Source organism: Heterocephalus glaber, unplaced genomic scaffold (genome assembly GCF_053883595.1).
Source record: "Heterocephalus glaber isolate CG9 unplaced genomic scaffold, H.glaber_assembly_v1.0 deba00001743, whole genome shotgun sequence".
Lineage (NCBI taxonomy): Eukaryota > Metazoa > Chordata > Mammalia > Rodentia > Bathyergidae > Heterocephalus > Heterocephalus glaber.
In genome coordinates, this window is record NW_028258449.1 from 3,301,603 (window position 1) to 3,317,652 (window position 16,050).

Below are 16,050 nucleotides of genomic sequence, written 5' to 3' on the forward strand. Positions count from 1 at the left end.
TCGTAGTACCTGTTCTGTTTTAAGGAATTGTGGTTGTGTTTTTCCCAAAGATCACATTTTCTGTTTTCCATGGGCTAACGTGATGTATCGTGGATACCCAGTTTGCAGCTTAGTAAGAATGAAAATGATGTAGGTGTTCTTTGGGAGCAGGTTTCCAGGTCACTCACTCCAGAGCTCCTGTTTGACCTTTACCGAAAAGGTTAGGGTTCCGGCTTAACAAGTCCCCAGACAAATTCTCACATACATTGGGTAGACGTTGCCTCAGCCAGCAAGGTGAGTGAGGGCTCCTAGAACCCACTGGAAAGACGGTCTCTAGGGTTATAAATTGCCTAAAGAAACTACATAATTTAAGTGTTTAGCATAGATTCAAACTTTTATATAATGGATGGAAAGAATAAAATGAGGATATGTTTTGGTTTTTTTGTTGTCATTGTTTTTGTTTTGGTTTTTTTTTTGGTACCAGGGATTGAACTCGGGTCCTTGTACTTGCACAGCAGACAGCAAAACCACTGAGCTAAATCCCCGGCCCAATGAGGATATATTTTGAAGGATGAGTACCTTTCATTTTAACATCCCTAACTATAAATATTACCCACCCATGCTTCCATATATATACATATATATATATATATATATATATATATATATATATATATGTTTACATATACCCAAAAAATAAAGTTTTGTGTATGAGAAATAGAAGTTTACATATTTTCCTTGGACACTTACAGATATCCAACCCAGTTTCAAAACCCTTGAGTACACAGCACGTAAACCTGGGCCCTCTCCCACTAGTTTGTCTCCTTTTTCAATGTCTGCTTCATTTTACCCCTTCCCACATGCATGTATATGTTACTCCCATATAAAGAACTGCATAGCGGGGCTGGGGCTTTAGCTCAGTGGTTACGGCGCCTGCCTCTCATGCCAAGGTCCTGAGTTCTATCCTCAGTACAAAAAAAAAAAGAACTGGGTGGTAGGAGGGGAAGGGGAAAGGGAAGAAGAGAAAGGAAAAATTATGAGAAAAGAAAAAAAATGGAAAAGAAATCTATGTAAACAGGGAAAGGTGGAGGGGGTGAAAGGGCGCACAGGTAATGGGAAAAAATAAGAACTAAGATGCATCATGTACAGGTACAAGTACCCAATGATAAATGTAAACGTATTGTATACTAATCTTTTGATTAGCTCAAAGTCAACCTTAATTATATCTGCCAAATTCTTTCTGCCACCCTCTGTCTCCATCATATTCACAGATACCATCCACATCAAGGAGAAGGGCTTGATTACACAGGGTATGTACACCAGAGGGTAAAAGTCTTGGGGGCCTTTTTCCAAGTCTGCATACCGCACACACTATGTAATTTAAAGTGTCCTTGTTATGCAGTATATCAAATTCCATATATACTGCTGTAATAACTATGTTGAAAATGTATAGCACTGCCCATATCTACCAAAGACATTAGACAAAGAAGTCTTTCACTTAACATCTACAGGAGACTTTTCATATTTCAAGTAAACAAAAAAGAATGACAAGTAACTATTCACTTAGCTACTATGCTTAGCCAGCTAGTATTTACTTGCAAATATCTTCTTTTAAACTTTTAATAATTGTAATCTGAGCTTAAAGATGCATCGTTGTAGATTCTAAATATATATTGGACAAGGTAAGAGCACAAGAAACATAACATCTGAAGATGATACAGAAAGTGTTACGAGTGGTTATTGAAATTTCCAGCTCAAATGGTTGTGATAAAACCAAAGTCCCTTAATTCTCATTATTTTGCCTGAAAGTTACTTTCCTGTTCTTTTTGAGAGCACCTTATTCCATCTACCTCTTAATTATAAATAACAGACCAGTGTCTTTTAAAAAATATTAAGTAGTTCCCCAAGTTCCATGCTATAAAATGTGTCATCAAACAAAGGATAAAATTACTCCTTGTCAGCCTGTCTTTGTTTAGGATTACTGGTTTTTTATTCACATTAAACTCCAGAACTTTAAACCATTTGTTGGACTCGAATATATATTTGGATCTTTCACCTTTTAGTCAGAACTTAAATTGTTTCCTTTCCCCAAAATTATTTTTTCTCAACTTTGTCTGATACTTCAGCTCCGAGATAACTTTAACACAAAATTATTTTCTCAAAAATTATACTTCCTACCATCTTCAATGTAAGTATACTAATATACATTATACCTCAGTCCTTTCACATCATTCTGCATATTTTATCTTTATATCTCTCAATGTGCCCATGTTCTAATAATACCCAGTGTATAATAAGTGTATAGTAAGTGTATAATACCCAGTAGTGTTACAATCATCTGAAATGGAACATTCAGCTAAAACAATGTGATTGAACAAAGTTACCTAATTATCTTGTGTACTATTTCTAGAAGGAGGAAACTCAAATTTGACCACAGGGGATTAAATCACCAGTGATATCTTGTTATATTGTTATATTGCCCCACTCTGCAGGCCTTTACATTCTGCTATACAGTATATCACCTCTGACTCCACTGTGTACTGAATCAGTGTAGAACATTCTACACAACAGTGATTAGGTTTAATTTAGAGACATACCTTAATATATCACAAAATTAGAGTGCATTTCATTGGTCATAATTATGTGAGAAATATTGAAATCCAAAGTAAAATAATGATTTCAAATTTATGATCACAAAGCCTGAGGATGAAGAAAATCTCTGCCTCTGGTGGGCTGTATGGTCTTGGGTAAATTTGGTCAATATTATTCACCCTGTTCCTTGGCTCTTGAAATTAGCAGAGCAGTTCATAGAAATATATAATTATACTAAGAGTGAAGTAAAATACCTTTTAATAGAATTTTCCCAAAATGATAATCATTTCTGGTGCTAAGAATAATAAGTACTCAACTTACTAAAAGTTTATGATTTTGCAAAGAGAAAACAGATAATAACAGAACAATAGTAATAGAAGTCATTATTCAGTGGAAACTTTATTCATGTTTACAAAGTTTTACTGTACGTGATACATGTATATAGTATTTAATATATTTTATAAACATTACATTAGAACACTGCTGGCACATTCTATTATAGGATATACCTGGATAATTGACTTAAACTTTCAGCCTATTCACACTACTAAGCTCAATGCTCTCTAACCCTGACTAGTTTGTAGAACTTCCTCTTCCACTCTTTACTCTCCTCTGACCAGCCTGCTGATCTGGAAGGCTAACCTCTCCATCCTACACTTCAGCCTCCCTAGCTCCATGGCTTCCAGGGAAGACTGTCTGTTGCACAGCACTCTTAAGAATTTAGGAAATACAGGAGGCAGGTTATGATAGGTATTTCTACTCTAAAAATATCCCACTTATTATCACCTAATATTTCCACATTTATCATGTATTTACTGTCTGTTTCTCCTTATTACAATGTAAGTGTAGAAGAGTATGCCAGTACTACTGTCTCCTAGAATAGAGTCAAACAGGCACTAAGAACTATTTGTTTAATAAATACTTAGGAAATTTTATGCAGAATTCCAATTGGGTATGCTAAGAACATAACTTTTTTCATAGCTAATTTGACAATGAGACAATGAGATAAGAAATCTTTATACTCATTTACAATTGGACTGTTGGAGCAGATATTCTATCTCCAAAGCAATAATTTTGGTTGATAAGATAAAGATTCATCAAAGCAGTTAAGCTTACTATTGTTGTGAAAGGATCTGAATTTTGCTGAAAACAAATTCCCAGGTTATTCTCACTGGTATTCTGAAGAAGAAAAGATTTCCTTCTCTTTTTAACTATTGCAGTGCCAGTTTTAATCCAGCCCTACGTAATTTACATTGTTAATATACCTTTATTTATTATCTTCAGTGTTAGACCCAGTCCACACTAGTAAAGAGAAGAAAACTGAGTAAATACATTAAACTGGAGACCCCTGAAGCTAGGTTTTAGTCCCCTCCTGCCCAGTATAGGACGCAGGCCTGAGAAAAAAATACACTAAGTAACAGAACTAAGAGAAAGTGGGGAGCCAGGACGACCAATGCCGGTGCAACCAACAAAGCTGCTGGACAGTCCTAGGCACTGACTTTTATAGGCAATCAGTTGGGTTAAAGGCGAGCTACAAGTGGTTTCTACGGAAATTAATGTAAACAAGGCTCATAAAGGACAAGACAAAGCATTCTCAAATTAGAAACAGAAGAGAGAAAATATATGGTTGCAATTAGAACATTGTCCTTCTAGTTAGAAGATTTTAGTTGTGGGAACGGAATTTGGGTGCGAGTTACTCTGACCTCAGCACATAGGCTTCAGCCAGACTCACTTCTATAAACAAGCCAGTTGCGGGGTTGTCTTCACAGCCTGCCTTGGGCATAATCAATATTACAGTCCTCTGCACATTAAGACAACTGGAATGCCATTTTAAGAAGTTATTTACTTGGGAGAAATACTTAGATTAATTGCTTGGGTTAGCAGTAGTGTCACTGTATAATGCATAAAATGTAAAAGGGACAAATGTAAGCCAGAACTCTACTGGGCAAAAAAAGACATAAGGGGCTTAGTTGCCAAAAGTCAGTGCCAAGAACTGAAAAGAATAGAAAATGGCTATATAAATTTCAATAGAATATTAATTTTGGCAAGAATCTATAACAGAGCAGTAAACGAACCCACATTTGATGAGAAAACTTTTATTTCTTTATCTATTACCCCATCCAAATGAATTCCCAAACAAACCTGTCTCAAGGTTTCAGATATAAGCTGCAGGTCCATATTACCTTGTTGGATCAGCTTCTTTCCATCGCTAGCTGTCATAGTTTATGTATCAACATGCCTAAGCTCTGAGGCCCTGATGTTTGGTCACATATCAATCTAGAAATTGAGGGGAAAGTACTTTTTAGACATGATTAACACTTAATCATTAGACTTTAAATAGAGCAGTTGATGCTACGTAATAGTAATGGGTCTCATTTAATCAGCTGAAGTTTTAAAAAAAGACCTGGATTCCCTCAGGAGAAAGGAAGTCCATCTCCTGACTGCTTCAAAGTTAGAGCCACTGCACACTCTACCTTGAGTCTCTAGTCAATCACCCTTCCCTGCAGAATCCAGACTTCCCAGCCCCACAAACTCATCATCTTGTGAATCCATTCCTTAAAACCAATCTCTCTCTCTTCCTCTCTCTCATAAAATTTTGTGTCATAAAGAATTTTGCTTCTATACATGAACTTGCAATTCTAAGTAAATCTGATTATGAAGATTTGAATTATGGATACATACCACCTTAATAACCTTAGCAGGTATGTTAAAATACTTCTACCCAAAAGTGAAAAGATAAAACAAACTGTTAATGTATATTAATCATCCAAAATAGCCATCAAATATGTGAGTTTTTAAAAGTTGGGTTTAAAAATTTTTTGGCGGACAACATGAAAATTGTGTTACAAGACTAGTGGCTTGGAAATACAAATTATATATGATATGTAATATATATTATTAGTGATTATATATTTAGTATATGTATATAGTGATTATAAAATGTTATACATATAATTATTATTGGTGATGTAGATATATATGCATATATGTGGATATTCATACAAATATTTATTGCACATGTATTTATATGCACAGACATCTATATTTAAGTGTTAATTAAAATAAATACAATGTGATCAAATTATAATTATTTTTAGTAATTATATGAAAGTGTTCTGATTTTTCAATGCATTTGTTTGGAAGCTAATTTTGTAATTTAAGAGATCTTTGAATATATTCAACTTGTTTGTAAATATGATGAATAATAATAAGACTTTATTTTTTTGGTACCAGGGATTGAACTCAGGGCCTTGTACTAGCAAGGCAGGTGTGGTGCCTCTGAGCTAAATCCCCAGCCTACAATAAGGCATTTTTAAAAGTTATGTGATTTGTTTTTATTGCTGAAGACCATATTTTAATAAGATAATTTCAGTACAATTACTGAAAGGAATAACAATAGTGTTTTATATGTAGTCTATGTAATTTATTACGCATATAATAAATTCTGTTACAGTGAACCTAGATATGTCTAGTAATCAATTTCTTTGCTGTAAGAATAATTAGAACCTTTCAAAAGAAAGGAGTTTTTCATTGGCTAACTTATTTCCCTTAACATAATCCTTCTTGGTTCTTCCATAAGCCAGGCACAGAAAGACAAATACCACCTAGTTACATGCATATGTAGAGTCTAAAGAAAATTGAACTCAAAGAAGTAAAGATGAAGTTGTAGGATGAAAGCACCCTGCAGCACATAGAAACCGTAACAATTTCTTTAAAGCCAACAGCCAGTGAAAACAAACTGATTCGTTTTTTTCTTGTGTGTATAATGTGTTCCAAAGCTGTTATTTCCACCCCTCCCTTGCTTTTCCTAACAAGACTGTCCATAGTTACAACAGCTCCAAAAGCCCATGGGAATGTAGTTCTGCTTATGTTATATCAGAGGGCAGAAGGGAGTTACAAATGTTGAAATGAACTTTGACTTAATGGATCTGATTTGGAGGTGTTACAGGATATTCATAATTTTTAACATGTAGAGTTGCTGTTGTCCAAAACTCTGGGCATATGCAACTCTGTCCAAACACCTGTGTATTTGTACCTATCTACTTTGCCAAGAGCATTTACAGAAAAGGGAGTTGTACATCCTTCATCTGTCTCTTTGAGACACGTATGTATTTCTATTCTTCAAGAGTGTCTTTCTCAAGGGCCTAAAGCCAGTTCTTTGAAACATAATTGCCATTAAGGATCAGGCTTCTATTTTCCAGTCTCAGCTAGAAAATAGAATTCTAGCTTGGATAATTGCAAGCTGACAACCAGAGCTGTCTTTCTCACATTTACACTGAAGCAATGGTTTGGTACAAAATAAGTGAATGTCAGACTGCATATATCATAGGGATGACAAGTTGTGTCATTTCTTGAGGGAAAGATTCAAAGAAGGTAAGATCTAAGTAGCTGCCTAAAGACAGGAATGCCGGACCCACAGAAAGCGGAATGTAGAGACTGGGGCTGCAAGGCTGAGCAGAATGAAGAAGAGGAAAAGGACAGTGAGAAGGAAGAAGCGGGGAGCCCCTGGAGAGAGGCAGAGGGAAGCTGGGTCTGCCCTGCGGGACCTGGGGAGGCACCGCGGGGTCGGAGGGGAGCTGTGGACCCCATCCCTCGATGGCCGCGAGTCGCGGGTGTCGCCGCCGCGGGGAAGCCGGTTCCGAGGGCTCAGGGCTCGGCCGCTTCCCGCCACAGTGCCCGGCGCGGCGCGGGCCTCCCGGAAAGCCAGGGCTCGGGAGAGAGACGCGGCCCCTTTGTCCGCTGGCGCTCGTTGACCCGCGCGGCCCCACGTTCGGGCCCGTTACAAACTCGAGCGTTGGAACGCGGCCGCGGCCATCGGGTCGGAGGGGACCGGGCGCCAACGGCGAGAGCGGCCGCCATGGAGCAGTACCTGGGCGCCCGCCCCAAGGTCGCCCACGGCGCCGCCACCAGGACGGCAGCCAGCACCCTGGCTGCGGACAGCAGGCAGCGCGGGGCCGTGAGTGCCGCTCGGCCGCCGCCCTGGTCCTGCCTCGCAGGGGACCCGGGACGGGGGCTCCGGACCAGGGGATCCGAGGGGTCGGGGTCGTGGGAATCGGGGTCACCAAGGAATCGGGGACACCAGGTGGACCGGGGTCACGGGGTTTGGGGGTCACCGCGGGGGTCGAGGTCGCGGGAGCGGGGAGAGGGGAGCGACCCTCTGGGCCGGCCCTTCGGCATGGCTCACTCGGTGGAAGTGGGAAGACTTGGCCTGGAGTAAATGAGAGTTCTATAAAGGAAGAGACACAACCCTCCCCAATTCTGTCAAACAGAGGGCGCACAAAACCCGCTTTGCAGAGATAAGAGCAGCTCAGCTCGTGGATCTGCCCCCGGGGGCGAAGGTGCCCAAGATCCCAGGAACTAACCCTGTCTTCGTTACTACGAATCTAGGCGAAAAGGTAAACTCACTGCGCTTTCTTCTCCATCAGTGACAGCGAACACAATCTACTGATGCAGTTTGACCTAACGTTGGGGCGGGGGGGGGGGGGGGGGCGGTGAAAGCCACGTCTAACCCAAGGTGCTGTTTAGAAGCCGTATAAAGCGATTTCATCAAGTTTAGATCCCTTAATCTTGTCTTAATTTATAATGTATGGAAGCACATTAACTTTTTAAATTATAAAATTTCAGATATACCTATGTAGTGATTTTTGGTTTGCTTAGAAACATGTTTGATTGCAAAGTGAAAGGCTATCACTGCTGGCTGCCATTTAATTGTGTATTGTGATTTTTACCAGTAGTATCGCGGACTGAACTCTATAAAACATTTTATGGCATTTTAAACTAAATACTATTTCACACACGAGGTTAGAAAAGAGTAGAGTTGGAATAATTTCCTATATTTAGTGTAATTTAATTGAATGGTAAAGGGCCTGCCTGTATGAAGAGAGGACCCTATGATCAGCCCCTACCTAGCTTCAGGTTCCTCAGGATGATGTCCCTATCCATTCCACCCTAATTCTTCTGTACTTTGGTCTACCTTGTTCCCAAATCTGCAATACCTCAATTGATAAATTTTCTTCACCTCAGGTGATGAATCTGAGTTATTCTTCAAGATTCTTTGTGAACTATCACAGCCCCTAATGAGCTTATCTATGCTTGGAATCATGTCTTTGGTTGAATGATCTCATCCAACACTTAATCATGCTGTACTGTAATGTAGGGAACAGGGGAAGGGGACGTTACCAGAACCTCTGCAGTGAGTCCTGGTCTCCTTCGAGCCACGGCAGCACACGGCGAATTACAGGAAAGGTAGAAAAATGAGACTGAGAAGAAGTTGAGCTTTGGGTCTGATCAGTGCTGCTCTGGGCGGCAAAGACAAAAGCCCCCAGTTTACCACACCTTTTATTCAGTACATCAAGAGAAACAAATGTAACAAATGACTTGCAGAGAGTTCAGGAGTTCACATTGGGATAAACAAGGTGTAACAAAAGGTTGGGGGGCAGTGGAAATCTAAGAACAATGAGGAACTATGCAGATGAAGATTTGGTTCCTCCCTGGTGACTCCCGCAGGTGTGGTCTTGTCCTGGAGATTACAGCATCCGGGGATCACTGAGGTCTCAGTTGTGACCAGAGGCCAAATTGGAGTTAGTCTGTAGCTGGGCTGTAGGCAAGCAAACTAGGCCTACTCAAATGATTTTTCTCTAGAATTATGTAGCATTCCTCCCAACACTGTAATGGTTACTTCCCTGAAATCTTTTCATTCTCAGCTCTCTTTTAATCCTCAACTCTCCGCCATCCCCAGAACTTTGGAGCCCTTGACTAAGTAACAAATTCCAAAGGAGGTTTAGTATGTTCTTGTTGAGTAGTTACTTGGATTAGTATTGTAAAAAGTTCTACAAGAATGTATTTTATACTTGCTTAATTTCTTAGTCAGTTTGGGGTCCTATGATTCCTATAACAAAACACCACAAAGTGGGTATCTTAAAGACAAGAATTTATCACACTTCTGGATGGTGGAAGTCTGAGGTGAAGGTGCCAGCATGGTTGGGTTCTGGTTAGGACCTGTTATAACCCTCATATGGCAGAAAGAAAACTATAATAGCACCTGAGGGCTTTTATATGGGCACAAATCCCACTATTGAGGTCCCACCCTCATGACTTCATGTGCCCTCAGGGCTCCACCTCTTACACTCACACACTGGGGCTTATGATTGCCAGAAGTGAGTTTTAGGGGAACATATTCAATCTAGACTATCTAGTAAGTCTGATTTCTTAAAATATGTAACATTTCTGGAAAAAATGGAATTTACTTTTCTGAAAGTTGTTCTACTTGAATAGAGCAAGCTAAGTTATAGGAGACATGCTGATACTCTGTTCCACAGTAGAGTGACTAGATAATGACTGTGTACTTTTTCTTTAAAAAAGCTAGAAGATGGGCCAGGGATTTAGCTCAGTGGTTCCACTGCCTGCCCCACAAGCGCAAGGTCCCAAGTTCGATCCCCAGTACCAAAAAAAAAAAAAGAAGTTAGAAGAAAGCATTTTGAATGTTTACAACATAAAGAGATGGTACATACTGAGGAGATAGATATGTTTACCCTGATTTCATCACTACACAATCTATATGTGTGATGTATTAGTTAAAAAATAATAGGCTTGTCTAAAAAATTTGAGTCAAATCTGTACAAATTAACTCTCCTAAAATGTGCTTGAAATTTATTCCATTACTAGTGATAAATGATGCAAATTAGTGTGGAAACTTAGCTCTGTCTTTTGTCTACTTCCTCAAATATATTATGCTAATTCACTTCTCTATTACTGCTTTTAAAAGTGTCTTTTTAAAAATGTCTTACTTTAAAAAATCTTCTCTGTATTCCTTATTACATTAATTCTTCCAAAATACATTCATTTCATTATAATTAGGTAGATAACTAGTTCCCTAAAGACCAACTTTGTGAGATTATTCTTTTTCTCAATTTGATCTATTTGATGAAGTAATACTTTGTTATTATTGGCATGACTTAATCAAAACCTATTATTCACCTTGACAACAGAAAGGTTACCATAACTCCAAAAAGTAGATTTGTTAAAAAGTGTTGTTTACAGGTGAAGCAATCTGGCTTCATTTTGAGAACTGTGTGCTTGTTACAGCTAAAATTCAACATCTAAACCATGCTGACAGATGTATGCCACTATGATAGCTGTATGCCACTGTCTAAAAGAGACAATTAATTCCCTCCTTGACTTATTATTTTTTCCCAGAAAAATGTGGGCTTCATATTTAGCTTCACTGAATTCGAGTATCTATGCCATAGAATTCCTTTCTCTGCTTTCTCAAGGATCCATTTGGTTATCAGGCAATCTAGATTTCTGATTAGGCCATTTGGAAGGGATTAAAGTTTGGCATTAAACAAGAGATCATAGATTAACAAAGAAGCATTTCAAGGTAGAGGAATCCATTGTGTAGTCATATTCCCCCTGTGCACCCCTTTGCTCACATACAAAGCCATACTACCTACGTTCTGGGGGTTATCTGTAAGGTCCCTCCCAGTCTGCTCCTGAGTCTTCAGAATTGCAATGCAGTTGCAGCTGCAGTCAAACTGCACACACGGAAGTCACAGACGGTGGGTGCTGTTGTATGTGGACTGGTACACAATGTTGTGTATTGGTATGAATTGTATTGGACACTTGCAAACAGGGGACTTGCCCTCTGGCTTTTCAGAATCTCTGCATATTCCAGTTACTGTTCAAGTGGTTCCTGGAATTGCTTTAGACTAAAGCTTGTATTTTTGTGGCCAAAAACTTAAAACAGAAACAATGCAAAGACAACACGCACACATTTTTTTTAAGTACTAGGATTGAAACCAGGATATTAAAAGTTGGACACTTGCATTTTCCACTTTTTGTCCTTCAGCGATTCCTTCAAAATGAAAATCATTTTTCATTTTCTTTTGAAAAATTAACTAAGAATGCATCCCAAAAATTCCCTTTGGTAAAGTTTTAATCCGTAAAACAGATTAAATAAATCACTGTTTTCCTCTAAAGTAAAAGAAAAAGAAACTTGACTATTAGCTGATTGTCTTTTTCTCCTCGTATAAGTTCATAAGGTTTAATGTGATCCTTACATACATGGAGAAACCTGAGTTCTTTTAAATATGCTTTAAAATTGCTTTTTAAATGTAGTAACTGTACAATAGACCTTGAATTTTCTTGTGACATTACCACGTGGAAAATATCGGGTTTCTCTCATTAAAGACCCCAAGATACAATGAGTCTTCAACCCAAAAATATTTAACACTTAAGTTTTAACTTCTACTATTTCAACTATTTTCCATTTAGTTATAGTGATTTTTTTATTCTTTTCATTGTAGATGACTAAAATATTATAAATAATACTATCCCTCTGTTTCCTGAATATAGTACTTTGATCTGGGAGAGGGGAACAAAAGGGAAAATCCAAACATTAGCTTTCTATTGTGAATGAATTATATACAATTTCCTTTCTTTTCCTTTCCTCCTGTCTTCATACTCTCTGGGTCAGAGGCTGATGTGGAACAGGTGAAGAACTTATGCATGAGGCTGGGCCTTCAGAACAATTCACACAGATGAGTAAAAGAAGTGAAAGGCAGTTACTTGTGCACAGTAAATCTTCCTGCTGGTAGTTTTCTCCAGTTCAGGTTCTTCCCATGTTGTGTTTTCTGCCCACTTCAATGGGTTCTGTAAAAGTGAAAATGCATTAATTTTGCATTTCTAACATATTTGAATCTGTGTTTGCAGCTTTTTCGACCTTCCTATGGTTTTAACCTGAGAGATCCTTATTGTCGACTTTTGGATAACCAATATAACAGTCTCCATAATCCACATTTAAAAGGATATTATAGACGCAAAGATATCCTGAGGAGACTGAAGAAAGGTGGCTTCACCACCGAAAATAATAAAGTGGGTTGAAGATGACTTTTCTTTAAATCAAAACCTTCAAATTTTGGTATAAATTTGCTTCTATATCGCACAGGAGGGCCCATATCAACTTGATTATGAAAGGACAGTTCATGCTCAGTTCCATGAAATATTCAGTATTTGGGTCAAAGGAAATCTGACTGTTTCTAAATGAAATTGCTTCTTTCTTAACATTTTTCTTTGTAAAATCAAAAGATTATTGACAAGTAATTTGATGAGGTACAGATGTATTAATTGGCCAGCTATAAAGAGCTCTCTTACTCTGAAGGGACTGAATACTTGTCGTGGATATTTTTTTTTTTTAAAACTTGAAATAGGAATGTAGAAAAATTCAATTTGTAAGAATTTTGATAGAATAATTCTTACTGGTGCTTACCATCACATTTACAATTACAACCTAGTTGTAATTAACTGGCATTATTATTTTAATAATAATATTTTAATAATAATATTTTAATAACAATACCAATTAATGGTGAGTAGTATATTCTTTATTAAAACATAGGTCATATTAATAAAACAATATTTCTGGGCAGAAATTACTTTTTGATTAACAAGTGTGAAGACATATTACCTATTAAATTGCCAGTAATTCATTACTTGGTACCAAAATGTCATTCAATTGAAAATCAGAACTATTTTTTTCTTCTGGATAATTGTTGCTCGCACTGTTAAATATATATTTACAATATTTATATCTTTTTATTTTCCTTTGCAGGTTGTTTGTAGCTTGAGGGAATTCAATAAGTACAGGCAATATCTCACTGACTTAAAATTAGACTTTGAAAGAAACTATGTAAGAGAACAAGTAAGTTACGTCTTTAATTATGTTCATTTAAGTAATTTAGAAGAACAGTTTGTTTCTTTGTAGAATATTTTCTTATAATATTTTGACCTTACTGACTAAGTAAATATTTTTCTAAATGAAAACTTAGAGTAGAAATATGTGATGTCTTGGAAGTTGCTGTATTTCACCAAGAAGGGGAAAGGGAAGGTTGGTATCACTACATCATCAGTAGCTGATGTGACTCGGTAATTAAGAGGCTAGGCAAAGCCATCAATTCTGTCTGACCTGTGACCTTCTTATTGACCTGTGACCAATAAGAAGCGTCTATTGTGACATCAAGATTCTACAAGTGGAACCCAAAACAGTTTAAGCAATAGAAGACGGAGAGTATGACTATCCATACTGTCCTACACGTGACTCATGGGACCTGTACACAGTGCCCTGGTACCTACACACATGTACTTGTATTTATCTGATAGAAAATGTTGTTCTTAAAAATGAATTCGATTGTTTGGGTGTAAAGTGAGTGGGAATAGTGAGTGAGTTCCTTTTGAGTTTTGACTCGAAATTGTATTTGGCATGTGTGAGCAAATGTGCATGACAGTGAGTGAATTCAGGATTGGGGCAAGAGAATTCAACATGAAAGTGTGATTTTACATTTTTATAGTCTAAGATTAATAGAGTATGAGGAAAACATAACTTTATTATCCTTTTGTTGTGTTTTCCCTCTTCCCCTCTTTGTGCCTAGACATTTTCCTTTACATTTTTGATATTTTTATATAATTATTTTAGAGGAGAAATAAAATGCTTATTTTTTTATTTTCAGAGAGATACATCTTTATTTTGGTTCACTTATCCATGTTTCTAAAGGATGGACTTAAATATAGTTAAACAATTCATCATTGATAAAATATAGGAGTTTTAGCAGGTTTATTCCTGGGACGTATACAAAACATTATACATTTATAATGCACATTTTTTTATAAATAGAAAATGCTTGTAAAACAACTACAGAAACTGGAGGAAAACAATATAGTCCCTGAGTCTTCTGATGTTACACGGTTCCAGAATTGGTTGTTGCACAAGGGCACCCAATCTATTAAAGACCAGGAGCGGTTAATAAGGCCCAGGTAATATTCAAGTCAATGTGTATTTTACATGTATGTAGTAGACTCGGATAAACTGGAACATCCTGGAAAGGACTCAGGAAGGTAAGTTTTCTATAGCCCTTAAAGTGGAGAGAAAGAAGGGGGACCAAGAGGGACAGGAATTGGGAAACTTGGTGCCTATAGGAAAAGGGGATGGGATGTTACCAGAGACCCCTGAAGGTCTCCTAATCTCCTGCAAGCCAGTATGACCTCAGCAAGACAGGAAAGTGGGAAATAGTAAATAACACACAGGTAGAGACTTGAGAGAAACTGAGCCTTGGGCCCATCTAAACTGCTCTGCACAACAAAGACAAAAAGACTCCCGGGACATCCAGTGTTTATTCATTACAAGCTTGGGAAGAGAGCAAGCTGAGCAGGCTTTGGGACCCCTGCTGCTAACAAGTATCAGGCAGGCAGGACTGTAGGTAGAATGAAGGCACAGCGTATCTTTGCTGAAGAGAACAGACAGTTAATTCAGAGGGGAGGAATTTAGCTGGAGCTGAGTTGACCTTGGCTGGAAGTGAATTTAGCTGACTGCACTATTTCCAATGTAACACAGCTGAAATAAGAATCTTGTGCCAAGATAGCCTGCTAATACTGGGCAGAGGTGTGTGCTACAGGTGCCAAGACTATAATGGGAAGTTTCTACCAAAGAAATTAATCTCAGAAATATACCAAAGAAATAATTGAAGGGTACACCAGATTTAAAATTCTACAAAGAGAGGAGAGAGAAAGAAAATAATTTTAGCACATGTATCAAATAGTAGAAACTTTTTGTGATCCATCTTTAAGGACTGATGGCATTAAATTTGAAGAAATTAGTTCAAAGCCAAAACAGAAGTTTGTTGTATCTGGTGTAAATATTAACATGTGGTGTCTCTAAAAAGATCCTTAAGTTCACTCAGCTATCACCCAGTGGCATCCAGTCATTAATACTGCTTGTCAAGTACATCTCTTAGGATGAGTGAGAATGTTACACGTTCTTTTTTCTTACTAGGAGTGAGAGATTGTGACCCACTATCAGACCTGCATTTTATCGTTTCATTTCGTATTGGTGCCTTATGATGCATTGTACCAAAGGCCCAAACACTAGACAGGAGATTTGTGCAAAGACTTGTATATTTCAAGGAAACTAGTCTCCAATTTGTTTCTAGAAAATTCAAGAGTACTGTGCTTTATTATATTTGAAGTCACTGCTTCAGTTGCATCAGCTTTGTCTGCAAATCAGTATTTCTAAACCTACTGAGCCATGAATACTTACTGTACAAAATGCTTTCGATTGGTTTGCGCCACGTTTCATCATTGCCTTCGTAGCTCATATGCATATAATAGGAAGACTTTAAAATGTGTACCACACTGTGAGTCAGGGTGCCTTGAAGATCCAGGAGCAGGACCAATAGAAAAACTTCCTGTAGTTCAAAAAATGAAAAGCAGGAAAAGAGAGTTTCAGAATATGAGAAAGGGTGGCACTAGAGTGAGGGAAACAGCTGACTCAGCTTCAGCGACATTTTCACTCTTCCTCAGAAATAAGTAAGTTACAACAACCCAAACCTGCTGCAAAGGAGCAGCGCCTCCTCCGGATGGGCAGGGAGGAGAGAAGACAGCGGGAACACGCGAGGAGAAAACTGCTGCCTCGTCGGAAAATTGAAGAGG

At 38.0% G+C, this 16,050-nt stretch overlaps 1 protein-coding gene across 2 annotated transcripts; it reads left to right on the forward strand.

Moving 5' to 3' along the window:
* The first annotated feature begins 642 nt into the window (after window positions 1–642).
* LOC147821408 (fibrous sheath-interacting protein 2-like) lies at window positions 643–16,049 on the forward strand. 2 transcript variants are annotated; one of them, XM_087200347.1, is made up of 6 exons: window positions 644–7,528; window positions 7,842–7,967; window positions 12,283–12,444; window positions 13,181–13,270; window positions 14,240–14,379; window positions 15,922–16,049. In XM_087200347.1, the coding sequence occupies exons 1-6, from the start codon at window positions 6,977–6,979 to the stop codon at window positions 15,929–15,931; spliced, it is 1,080 nt and encodes a 359-aa protein (XP_087056473.1). In that variant the 5' UTR covers window positions 644–6,976; the 3' UTR covers window positions 15,932–16,049. The 2 variants fall into 2 exon arrangements, with proteins under 2 accessions (XP_087056474.1, XP_087056473.1); XM_087200348.1 differs by lacking the exon at window positions 12,283–12,444 and having other exon boundaries at window positions 643–7,528.
* Window position 16,050: the final 1 nt, after the last annotated feature.